The sequence below is a fragment of the Spinacia oleracea genome, chromosome 5 (assembly GCF_020520425.1).
Source record: "Spinacia oleracea cultivar Varoflay chromosome 5, BTI_SOV_V1, whole genome shotgun sequence".
In the NCBI taxonomy this organism is placed as follows: domain Eukaryota; kingdom Viridiplantae; phylum Streptophyta; class Magnoliopsida; order Caryophyllales; family Amaranthaceae; genus Spinacia; species Spinacia oleracea.
The window spans coordinates 116,030,970-116,044,393 of record NC_079491.1 but is presented as its reverse complement, the minus strand read 5'-3'; the positions used below and the strand labels follow the sequence as shown (position 1 = coordinate 116,044,393).

At 45.8% G+C, this 13,424-nt stretch overlaps 1 protein-coding gene across 1 annotated transcript in view; it reads right to left on the bottom strand.

Annotated features, from left to right (window-relative positions):
• Nucleotides 1-13,185, bottom strand: part of LOC130461803 (uncharacterized) — a 29,764-nt gene extending 16,579 nt beyond the window's left edge. The window contains exon 1 of the mRNA XM_056830022.1: nucleotides 12,178-13,185. Within this exon, the coding sequence (XP_056686000.1) occupies nucleotides 12,178-13,185 (1,008 nt within the window). The remainder of the gene's footprint in view (nucleotides 1-12,177) is intronic.
• Between the last annotated feature and the right edge of the window lie 239 nt (nucleotides 13,186-13,424).

Below are 13,424 nucleotides of genomic sequence, written 5' to 3'. Positions count from 1 at the left end.
GTGGGAGACTGAAGGAAATAATGCCCTTGGTCCAAGTATGCATTCTATGTTAAGTCTAATAAATGCGGTTCAGTATTAATTAACAAGTTAATAATTCAGTGAGATCAAGTGAGCTGAATGCCTAGCTAGAGGCCGCTTCAGTTCAAGTGGAATTAATGATATTAATCCACAGCTTACTCTTGACTGAACCCGTAGGGTCACACAAATAGTACGTAAACGGATCAAGTATTTAATGGCATTAAATACTCCATCTATGAATATTCGGAACCGACGGATCTTGGTTTCAGTGGGAGCTAAGATCGTCACAGGCAAGAAATGAATACTCCGGAAACGATGATATTGCCGGAAACGGAAATATGGACCGTATCGGAAATATGAATATTATCCAAGTCGTAGATGTTGCCGGAAACGGAAACATGGTACGTATCGGAAAATATTGTTGGAAATGGAAATATTACCAGAATCGGAAATATTGCCGGAAACGGAAATATTGTCAGAATCGGAAATATTACCGGAATCGGAAAATAATTCCGGAAACGGAAATATTAAATATTTGTTCGAAACGGAAATTAATTCCGGAATCGGAAATATTAAATATTGTTCGTATCGGAAATAGATTCCGGAAATGGAAATTTAATCGGAAGCGTATCGTACGAATTAGCATCGGACGAGGCCTGCCGGACGAAGGCCCAGCACGAAGCCAGGCCATCGCCCAGCAAGCACGCACGCCACAGCCCAGCGCGCACAAGGCCGCGCATGCGTGGGCCGCGCTGCGTGGGCTGCTGCTCGCATGCGTGGGCAGCCCTTGTGGCTGCCGTGTGTGTGTGAGTTTGAGCTCATGCGAGATTCCTGAATCTGCAAGAGTCAGTGTATGATTAAATGTCTATTCCTATTGGATAAATTGATTAAGTAGAATTCATGTAGAATTCTAATTCCAATTAATTCGCATCCTACTAGGATTACGATTCCTTTTCCATAACTCTATAAATAAAGGCCTAGGGGTCATAATTTATATACAAGTTTCAAAGTATTCAAAAGTGAGTTTTTTGAGAGAAAATTAAAACCCATCTTGCCCCAAAAGTGCCGAATTTTCTGAGTACCTTAAGGGCGATTCTAGTTGGTCAATCTTAAGGCGGATCCGGACGTGCTGTGGACTTTCTACGGAGGGACGACACTTGGAGTCCTAAAAGACTTGTTCTTGTTCGGTTCGGGCGCAGCTAGGGAAGGCACGCAACAAAGAGTATGCATCTAAACTATGCTAAATGATTATGTGTAAATAATATGTTTTCTGGGTTAATGGTTGTTTCCGCATGATTTATGTAAGTGTCATATGTATCATAACCTAACAGAGCATACCTCAGTACTTCGAAAGTTTTTCAACAGGCTCAGACAATACAACATGAGGCTCAATCCTTAAAAGTGCGCATTCGGGGTAACGTCAGGCAAGTTACTCGGATATGTTATCAGCTCTCGAGGCATAAAGGCTGATCCTTCAAAAATCAAGGCAATTCTCGAGATGCAACCACCAACGAATGAAAAGGAAATTCGGGGTTTTGTCGGCAGGCTACAATATATCAGCAGGTTCATTTCAAGACTCACAATGATCTAAAACTCCGAAAAAGCGAGCCCATGGTGTAGGATGACGATTGTCAGCATGCATTCGAAACAATCAAAAGCTACCTTTCCAACCCACCAGTACTAAAACCCGCAATGCCAGGGATTCCCCTCAGGCTTTACCTCACAACAACAGATTCAGCAGTGGGGGCTATGCTTGCTCAAGAAATTGAAGGCAAGGAGAACGCCGTAAACTACATAAGCAAAAAGCTGATCGAGTACGAGACCAAATACACTCAGCTCGAGAAACTCAGCATTGCCTTGGTTTGGGCCACAAAGAAACTACGGCACTACATGCTCTCCCATACAATACATGTGATCAGCAAAGCCGATCCTCTCAAATATCTATTCGAGAAACCAGCACTCAACGGACGTTTGTCCAGATGGTTGGTCATGCTAGCAGAATCCGACCTCAAATACATTCCACAGAAATCTATCAAGGGTTCAGCAGTCTCAGATTTCCTAGCCGACTGTCCTGTCGAGGCAGAAGAGGAAGATTACGACTTACCCGACGAGCAAATCTTAATGACCAGTGATGACAGTTGGTCAATGCATTTTGACGGTGCCTCCAATCAGAACGGATATGGTGTTGGAGTAATTCTAGTAGCCCCAGACGGCACGCACATTCCTATATCAGCAAAACTGCAATTCAACGTCACAAACAATGCGGCAGAATATGAAGCATGCATCATGGGCCTGGAAGCCGCCTTAGCCCTAGGCGTCCAGAAACTTCGAGTGTACGGGGATTCCTCCCTAATCATCAATCAAATTTCTGGCAAATGGAAAGTAAGGAGCGAGAGCCTGGCTCCATACCAGTCTTACCTTGAGCAGTTGTCTGAACAAATGGAAGAGCTCCACTATACATACCTCCTGGCAAAGCTGGCCTCAATGATCAGCATTCCAAGCGGCATGGCTGAAATGCCACTTACAATTGAAACACGTCAAGAAGCAGCATATGTCCATGCTATTGGCAACGTCGAGCAAGACAAAGATGAACCTTGGTTTACAGACATCCAAAGGTACCTACAAATTTCGGAGTATCCCCCACACTTTTCAAGCAAGAATCGAAGGGCTCTACGACTACAATCAGCCAATTTCGTCATAGAAGGCGGCATTCTATACAAAAGGTCCCTTAACGGTCCTAACCTCCGATGTGTTGACAAGCACGAAGCTCAAAGAGTCATAGACAACATACATGCAGGAGTCTGTGGCACCCACATGAATGGGAAGATGCTAGCCCTCAAGATCGTCAGGGCACGATACTACTGGACTACCCTCGAACGGGATTGCTACTTCTTTGTCAAGAAATGTCCCACATGCCAAAAGTGTGCGAATCTGAAGCACAGTCCTCCATCACTACTATACTCTCAATCATCACCGTGGCCATTCTCAGCCTGGGGTATCGACGTCATCGGCAAAGTCACTCCAACAGGCACCGGGGGTCATGAGTTCATACTGGTCGCCATCGACTATTTCACCAAATGGGTCGAGGCCAGATCATTCAAAGTATTGGGTGCCAAGCAAGTGGCCAAGTTCATACAAGAAAACATTATATGCAGATATGGCATTCCCCACGAGTTCATCAGCGACCAGGGAACCCACTTTCAAGGAGAGTGTGAAGATCTATTCACCGAATACAAAATTCAACATCATCTCTCTTCACCTTATCGCCCACAAACCAATGGGGCAGTCGAAGCAGCCAACAAGAATGTCAAGACCATCATCATGAAAATGACTACCAATTACAAGGACTGGCCCCAAAAGCTGCATTTCTCATTGTGGGGATATCGAACTTCAATTCGCACTTCAACTGGTGCAACTCCGTTCTCATTGGTCTATGGAATGGAAGCAGTACAACCTATCGAACTGGAGATACCTTCTCTAAGGATAGTCCTAGAAAGAAAAATCCCAGAAGGTGCATGGGTACAAGCAAGATATGACGAGCTAGTCATGCTCGATGAGCGACGACTTCAAGCCGCTCACCATGTACAAGTCTATCAGCGCCGAGTGGCCAGACATTTCAACAAAAGGGTCTGAACCCGAAACAGTAAGGAAGGCGAGCTTGTCCTGAAAGCCCTTCGCAAAAGCATCATGGACCCAAGGGGAAAATTCAAACCCAACTGGGCAGGCCCATACATCGTCAAGAAGATCCTCTCCGGGGGAGCAGTTGAACTAACAGACATCGACGGAACAAAATTCAGATCTCTTACCAACCTCGATCAACTCAAGAAGTTCTATGTCTAAGTTCCATGTTCAAGTTCAAGAATCCAAATTAAGGTCTTGTAAGTTAGTCAGAACTACGTCCGGCCTGATTCCCTAACGGGACACGTAGGCAACCTCATTTCAGGCCTGGCCACTTTAATACAAAAAATTTCAAAATTTCCTCAATTAAGGGCATCCTAAAAATCAAATCAAATCAAATTTCAAAGCTCAAATGTTGTTGTCTTTATTCCAAATGTGCCAATTCAAAGCAAAGCATGTTCAAGCGGAATTTAACACAATAACTTATTTGGCCCTAACGCCTTCAAAGCTAATTCAAATACAAAGTCGGGATCAAGTGAAGTAAAGTTCAAAAGCCTTTTCACTTCCTAAACACACTTTCCAAACACATCTTTCTAAACACATCTTCCAAACACATTCTTAACACAATTCCTTCCAATACAATTTCAAATACATTTAGCCTACAAAGATCTAGGGTCGGGCGACTATGCTCTCGAGTCTTGGCACCTTGAGTACTATCCCCTGGCTCCTCCCACAAGCAATCATCAATCTTCCCCTTGCCTAAGCGGCGGGAGAAGGAACTTGCAAGCCTTCCAAGACGGGAGGACGACGAACCTCCTTTGGATTCCGAACGGTCAAGCACCGGATAGGCCACACTCCCGTCACCTTCCTCATAGTCAGTTGATGCAGGATGTCTAGCTCTAGAACCTCGGACTCTAGCTGGTCCTGAGAAAGAAATGTCCCTCTAGCGTAGGCCTCTCATCCATACAATATACCCCGCAGACAGAGTAACTGGCTCAGGTGGGAGCTGGATAATCAAGAATGGTTTGGAGACCCAATACCGCCTCCAAACGTCAAGTCGATTTGCATTCAACACAACAGGTCTCGGGTTCTCTTCCTTGCAGTCCGGGATCTCCTGTTTCAAGCCATATTGTCTCATCACTCGAGCAGGCGAGTAGAAGACCAGCATTGTGAGGCTTGGCACCCTTAAAGCAGTAGAACCAGGGGCATGCCTCATAGCAGCAATTCCCCACCAAGGAATTACCCACCTTATACAAGATTCAATCTCAGAGAGTGCGCACCTCCACTCATCCAATGAAAGCCGGCCATACACCATGGGCCGCATGGTGAATCCTCTTCTATTGTAGCTCGCCATGTTCTCCGGTGGTGCCACCAACATGAGCCTCTCCATAAGACAAACCTTGGGGAGTATACAAGAAACACAATTCAACATTCAAAATTCAAATACAAGTACAAGTTCAACAATACAAAGAAGGCTCCAGATCCTTACTTGGAGTAATACCGAACTTCCCGACAGCAATGAAGAGGGGTCCGACTTCAGCATGTCAAGGCCCATCAATGTTTCGCCAATCACAAGCGGCATTGGGTCCCGACCATTAGCAAACTGCTCTACAATCTCAATTAGGGAGGCATCGCCATTGCCAAACCCCTGCTTCGAAAAGAGAAAGCGAGCAAACATACAAAAACTCAAGGCTCTCAAGCGGAAAACTTTGGGAACATCAAGCCCAACAAAGTAGGTGACAAAGAGGGACAAATCCACCCCTCTGCCATATACAACAACACTCAAAAGTGGGGGCTTCAAGCCCAAATACCTTTCAAAACTCGAGAAAAAGTGTTCTTCAACACTAGGCATGCATGGCTCCAGCATCAAGGGCCACCCCAATATGGCACTAAATTCCTCAGGGAGGGGACATACCTCATTATTTCCAAAGCGGAAGACATGATGATTCGGGTCCCAAGCCTCCAGAGCAGCAAGAATGAAGTGCAAATCCAATTTTACAAACCGGAAAGAGACGAGCACCCCAAGATGCATGCCATCAAGCTCCCTTTTCTCCAACTTGCCTAGCGAACCAAGCCACGAGTTCAAGGCACTTTCAAAAGACACAGCCATATTTTCTCTTCGTGAGGAAGCAGTATGCAACGATAGCAGGGAAGGATTGATACAAGAAATGATCCGAAATGCTCCCTATTTATACAAGAATTGGCTTGCACGACAGCTCACAGGCGCCAGGCACCAAGCCCGCGCCAGACGCCGGGAGCCTGCATCAAAGGACGAGGCCACCGTCCTCTCTTATGACTCCGAGTACACACTCTTTAGTGTTTCGGACAACAGAGTACAACCTCCATTATTCAAGATTCTAAAGCCGCAAGCCCCGCAATTTCAAGCAGTCCGGATCAACGCTTCGGGCAGATTTCGGATCAATTTTTTCTTTCAAATTTCAAGCATTCTAATCTTAGACCGGCGTCCTAAGTCGAGTCTGCATGTGCATAAGCAAGAGTTGAATATTCTTTGACTTGCGCTTTTCCTAACCAAAAAACCTCAGTCAAAGTGGGGGCTTATAGTGGGTATATACACCCGAAAAAATGGGCAATTTTTTCGCAAAATTGTCATGCATGCATATAGCTACAAAATTTCAAGGCACACACAACGCATACAATTTCAAGCATTCAAACATACAAAAGCCAATCTTCAAATTTTACAAACCAATTCAAGTTCAAAACCATACAAACCATACAAAAAAATTCAAGTTTCAAGCCATACAAACACAATACAATCTAGCCTATACAAAATCAACCCAGGCAAGCTGGAACTCGCTACCATGCAGGGTCAGTCTGAGTCATCATCAGCGGTGATGTCAACCACAGGCCCCTTATCCCTGTTACGCCTCCTAAGGTGCTCCAGCTCCTGATCCAGCTCCGTCCCAGGGGTACTAGGATCCTGCTCCGAGATACGAAGTGTGCCAGTGGAGGGATGAACTCCCTGCTGAGAAAAGGAATACTGATAAGGCGGCGGCATCGGCATATACGGATACGATCCAAACATCTGAGCCTGGCGCATCCTCTCCATCTTCGCATAGCAAGCCCATGAACCAGGACCCCAAGTCTGGGGACCACTTCCTCCGAAGTAATAGCCGAAAGGAGGAACAAAGGGCCGTGAACCGCTAGCACCTCCAAATGAATGCCTGGTGGGATCAACATGTACAAAAGGGGAAGCTCCCCACTCAGCATCAGAATGCCTCTGATGAGCACCAGCACCGGACCCCTGTCCCAGCTCCAAGCTTGGTCCCTCCTGTCCCAAGGACGTCTCCGCCTGAGGCTCCCTGTCAACAGAGTCTCTACGGTCTCGACGGCGCTCCTATACAAGATACAATTTCAAGAATCAATTTCCCAGTTGGAATTTCCAGTATACAAGTTTCAAGATCATGTGAGGTACCTCTCTGTTCCGTCCAGAAAGCTTCCGGGTCAGCTTGGCGCACGGCCTCTTCCAAGAATCAAGCAAGAGCATCCAGCGACGCACTCTCACCCGAGGCGCCTGCATACAAAATTCAAGATCAATTTCCAAACACAAGTTACAAACAGCTTCAAAAATGCAACAGTACTTACAGGGGCGTAATGCTCGGGTACATCATCATATGATTTTCGGTGCGGAGGAGAAGCCCAAGGAATGGTCTCCACCACCTCTTCCCCGTCCGAGTTCTCATAGCGGAGGATCCTATCAGCATGAGGAATGTCCTCAAGATCAACCTCCTCCTACATACAATCATACAATCATACAATCATCCAATCAATACAAGAATCCAAGAATACAAGAATACAAGATTCAAAAGCTCACCGGCATTACAAAGCGTACTGGTGGAGCCAACCTCATCAAGAAGTCATCATAGCTCCCCTTCCTGTGTACAAAATCCCTCCAAGAGCGGCAGACAGCCTCGCCCCTAGCCTCCGCATAAAGCCGGGCCAACTCTTCATCCAACGCCAGCATGGACTCCGGCGGATCCTTGGGGACAAGCCTCTCCCCCGAATTGTGCTGAAGGGACACTCGCTCCTCCAGATACCACATATGGAGGTACAACCCTGGAAGCAAAACCCGCCGCCCAGACAGGAAATGGGCACGAGTAGCCAAGACAAGTACAACTGCATTGGCAAAAGGACGCCATACCACCTACAAAGCAGACAACTCAGGAAACAGTACAAATACAAATACAAGAAAGCAAAGCAGTACAAGAATATTACCCTATCAGCAGGCAAAACTCTCCAAGCTCTGCGAGAAGCCGCCAGGGACGCACCAACGCGCACCGCTCCTATCCAAGAGGCAGCATACGGGTAAGCCGCATCTCTAGTACGCTCCGGCCCCAAAGTCGAAAAGTGCTCATAGATCCAAATCTTTCAAGTAACAAACAAAACATCAGTCAAGTTCAAGCATACAAATACAAAGTACAAAGTACAAGGAGTCTCGAATACCTCCAGCACGCTCCACAGAGCAGCCATGCTCGGGTCACTCCCCAGTGCAGTCCGGGAGGCCCGCCCCATTTCATACAAGAGGTGGCTATATGCCAAACCACCCCAGTTATAACTCGAGACAACTCTCAAGTCCCTCAGAGCGGACAAGAAGCTAATATGCACCCGACTGTTCCTACTCGGGGCAATCACTCTGCTAACCAAGACAAGGAGGAAGAGCCTAACCATCTGCTCCGCGGACACACCCTCACCACATATAGCATCCACAAGCACCGTCACAGAAGCGTGGGAGTCGTCCTCTGACAAATCAACAACTGGGCCGAGCAAGTCCCTGGCAGCGACCGAGCGCCATGTCAGCTCAGAATCAAAGGTCACATTCCTCTCAGAAAAAGGAAGACCTGTAATCATAGCAAACTCAAGAGGGGTAACGGTGATCTCTCCTCATGCCATGTGGAAAGTGTTGGTGGTATCCCACCACAGCTCTAACAAAGCCCACAAACGGTTTTTAATCCCCGTTCTCCCCGGGGAACCTCCCATGGTGCGCCAAAAATCGGCCAGGCCCATCTGCGACCAAATCTCTATAGCCTCTGCATCAGCACGGAGAGCTTTAAAGGCCATTTGAACCTCCACCAAGGACCAGTAAGTACGGAATGACTTTCCGTCGGCCTACAGGTGAACGAGTTAGCTCAAGACCTATACAAGTACAAAGTACAAATTTAAAACACAGTACAAGACTCACCATGCCAGCGCGAGGCCGCTGAGACAAGTGCCAATCCGGCCGAAACACCAGGTCGGAAGGGGTCCAACCAGCACCAGGGAAAGCAGGCGCATCTCGGGGAACCATACCCCCACCTGGCGCATTCATTGCAGCCGCTTCATCATCCGAAGCGTCTTCCTCAGCAGCTCGAACCACAGATGATTCAGCGAGCTTTCTCCGAGTGTGACGAGGCATACTAAATCAAGTAGCATACAAAGAGTCAAAATTCTAAACTGGGGGCTATCCTATACTGGCCCACACAAGGTCAAACGATGCAAAACAAATTCCCCAGTGGACCTCTAAATTCAAGATATAAGTTCTACACCAACGCCTAGGATATCCACGCCGAAGCAGGTATACAATTCCTACACCAACGCCTAGGCTATCCACGCAGAAGCAGGTATTCAAATTGCTACATCAACGCCTAGGCTATCCATGCGGAAGCAGATACGAGTTCAATTTTTTTTCAAAAGTACAAGTTCCAACAGTTCAAGTTCAAGTGGCTATCAAACAGTTTTCTACAAGATTTAAAGCTTAAGCATACAAGCATCATTTCAAAGTACGAGAAAATCAAAACTACATGCAGTCCTAGAGTTATTTCATAAGCAAAAACATGAAAAACTTACATGGACAAGGCAAGAACAAGACCAAGGGAAGAGCGTAATCAACCTTTGAGAGAAAGAGCAAAAGAATTTCAAGTGAATGTGCCTCAAAATGGCACGGCAAGGGGAACTTATATAGTGCAGCCACGCGCCAGGCACCGCCCCAGCGCCGTGCGCTGACCTGCTGCATGCGCAAGACTGCAGCGCGCGCGGTCTCCCGTGCTGATTGCACGTCCTTTGCTGCTACGGTCTTCCGCACCAAGCATCAAACGTCGCATCGAACCATCCATCAAAAATACGGGTATACACCTGTATCTCCAAGTATAAACAGATGAATATTTCAAGAATACAAAGTCCAAAAAATACAACGACTCAGGCGCCCAACTCCTAACGGACCCAAGCTCCGGGAAAGTCAGTCGAAGTTCAAAATTTTAAGGGCCAGTAAAAAGCTCTTATCCCCAGCAAAGCACATCCCAACGGATTAACTCCGGGTGTCAAAGTTCAAAATTCAAGATTCAAAAATTCAAATTTTCGATGTCAAGCTCCGTCCTGAACTGAAGGCGGAAAAATACAAGTACAAATCAGAGTCATCACCAACCGCACCGAGGTAGACTCTATCCTTTTTCTAACGCCTGTTTTATGCAGGTACCGGCGTACAAAGAGTGGTCTCGATTGTAGAATATCTTGACCATTCTCCGTCCCTTTCGAAATACTTTGACTTGCGCTTTCCTAACCGAACGCTCAGTCAAAGCGGGGGCTTCTGTAGACACCTAATTTGTGTCTCCCCTTTGGGATGATGACGATACCATTATCCTTGTTAGGCGATTGGAGTAACTCCAGGCGGAAATCCCAATCGCTACGAACACCTCCAAAATCCAAAGTCCAAAATCCAATCCCCGAGACCGTTCCCCTCCCGGAACTCGGTACAAAATACAACTTCCAAAATCCAATTTCAAAATCCAAGTTCAATCTCAATTAGTAGACCATCCCATTGGTCTTACTAGGCCTTTTCCACTCAGAATCATATAAGGCAAGTCAAATTTGGGCGTCGACCCACAAAACCGAGCATGCCGGGCCCCGTCCCTTAAAACCGGAATTCAAAAACCCGAGAAAGGCTTGTTTTTAGACGCAAATTCAAGCCTTAACCTCCAGTAAAACACTACATGCCAAACATCGTACTATTCGTACGAAGGTACACCCATACAAGACAAATCAAGGACGACATCTTTCCGTCCTTTTTGGCGGCATTCGGGCCACCTCAGCAGCGCCCAGCGCTGGCCTGGCGCCAGGCGCTGGCGTGTGCTGGCGTTTTGCACCATTTCCCTCCTATAAATACCCCCATTTCCATCGAAAAAAGGGGAGCACAACACATACAACGTCGTAATTTCGACATTACTCCTCACAATACAAACTTCAAAACTCTTCAAAAACACATACAAAGTTCCAAAATTCAAAAAGCAATTGGGAGCTCGTGCCTAAGCCTAACTAGGTAAATCCGAATCCCATTTCAATCAATCATGCTATTTTGATTTCAAATGATTAGCAAGTTGGTGTTTTTTTCCGTAAAAAACACCACTTGCAACAATCATACATGCTTTTTCAAAAATACAAACTTTTTCAAAATACAAAATAGTAACTTTCAAGATTCAAGGATGTTCAAAGTTGTTTACATTCATCCCTTTGAACTAGAATCACCTTCAAGTGTGGAGTAATCAAAGATGACACCTTTTAGCATTTAAAGGTTTAGTCTTTTGAGATTCAAGACTCCATTTTTCAATATACAAGTTCAAGTTTTCAAATTTCAAAGATCCCACCATGTTTAGGGTTGTTCATAACTACCTCTCTAAAATAGGATCATTTCAAGTTCAAATTTCAATCATTTCAAGTTCAAGTTTCAATCTTTTCAAGTTCAAACCTTTCAATATTCAAGCTTTCAATTTCAAGTTCAATATGCAAAATCTAGGACATTTGGGTTGAGAAACCTCTCCCAAGTTGAGATTTTTGGCTTTGAATTCGTGTTGGGCGCACTTATTTTTAAGGAGCCGCTTGGCGTTCGAATCTCATGTGCCCAAGTACAAATTTCAATTATGCACCTTTCAATATCGTAATTTCAATATACACCTTTCAATATCGCACTTTCAATATCGCACTTTCAATACCGTAATTTCAATACCGCAATTTCAATTTCGCACTTTCAATTCCGCACCTTTACTTGCCTAGTCCATTTCTAGGCAATGTAGACCTACTCCCTAGTCCTTTTCTAGGGGGTCTTGTATTTACTAATTCCGCACTTTATTTAGTATTGTGATGTTGCTTTATGTGCTTTATCACCAACATGCTAAATACAATAAAATACAAAGGTTACATCACGCTTAACGAAGATATTTTTGGACAAACCGGCCTTAGGTTCCTTAAATCAATCTTTAAAGCAAAGTGACCACCGTACGATTAGAAATTCTATTTTGCTCTAAATTTCAAACCCACATAGTATAATCTTAGGGTTTATTTTCGAAACAATGTTGTGCCAACGTACTTGAATATTTCTAAAGCTCGCCGAATAAGTATTTTCGTTCCCGAGCCCGGATCTCACCCATCCGTTTCAAGGATTCAAGGCCTTATCCAAAAATAGAGTCATTTTGCGGTCTTCCCAAACGGGACCTATAATAAAGTTTGGTGGCGACTCCTTCGAGGTGCAAAAACAATTCTACGGTTCTCTAAATGAACCGCCGCGTGCCAACCCCCCTTGTAGGAACGGGAAAAATAACCCCCTACACCACCCAACCGAAAAGGTAGAGTGGCACACCGCCACTGCCAATCTCCAAAACCCGCACTACCATCCACAATAATATCCTGAAGAACCCTCCTTAAGGCGAGATCAATGGAAAAAGGAGCAGACCCGAGCATATGCGGCAGACAAGTCCGTAAAGAGAAGTACAAACGACTAACTCCCACACAACACCGCAGAAGAAGGAGCTCCGATTGAGGATCATTAAGCTCAGCCACGGCCTCCATCAAACCCACAGCCTTAGCGACCCTGTCCTCTATCAAGCGGCTGCAAAAGTCAGCCTTCAAGCTAACTGGCCCACCGAGAAGCTGGACTCCATCCCTGGGGTGGGCAATACTAGGAGGGAAAAGTGTGGAATCGTAGCTCCTCCGATCAGGAGTAGGCCAAAAGATTTCCGTTTTCTCAACATTTAAATGCAACCCCATTGCCGGACCCTCAGTAGTGATCACCTGCAAAGCCGAAGAAACCAAAGCAGTTTCCCCAATAATGGTACCGTCGTCGAGGTACCAAGCCATGAAATCAAGATTGCACTTCTCGTTGATCAGATGGATAAGCGGATGCAAGGTAAGCGCAAACAACAAAGGCCCCAAAGGATCACCCTGCTGAACCCCCTGGGAAGAAAGCAAGACAGAGCCCTCATAATACAACCTAGCCGGCCGGACAAAACAGAATTCAACCCAAGGACTGAGCGATGGACATCGACGCTGGACCTCTCTAAGCATAGTACTACGGTCTATCAAGTTAAAGGCATTGCTAAAATCAACCAGAAGCATAGACATACTGCTCACCTCTCCCTTGGCCTCAACCAACCTGTTGACAGCATGGAGAATAGCCTCACTCCCGTTAGGCACACCCACCCCAAACTGAAAATCCTCAAGATAACTACCAACCTCCTTCCCGATCACGACAACAGCGACCTTGGATACAAGTGTTAGGTTATGATACATATGAACAACATAAATCATGCGGAAAAACTTTAATGCCAGGATACATATTAATTGCACATAATCATATAATTAGTCTAGGATGCATACACTTTGTAGCGTGCTCTCCCTAGCTGCGCCCGAACCGAACAAGAACAAGTCTTTAGGACTCCAAGTGTCGTCCCTCCGTATAAAGTCCACAGCACGTCCAGATCCGCCTTAAGATTGACCAACTAGAATCTCCCTTAAGGTACTACTTATTT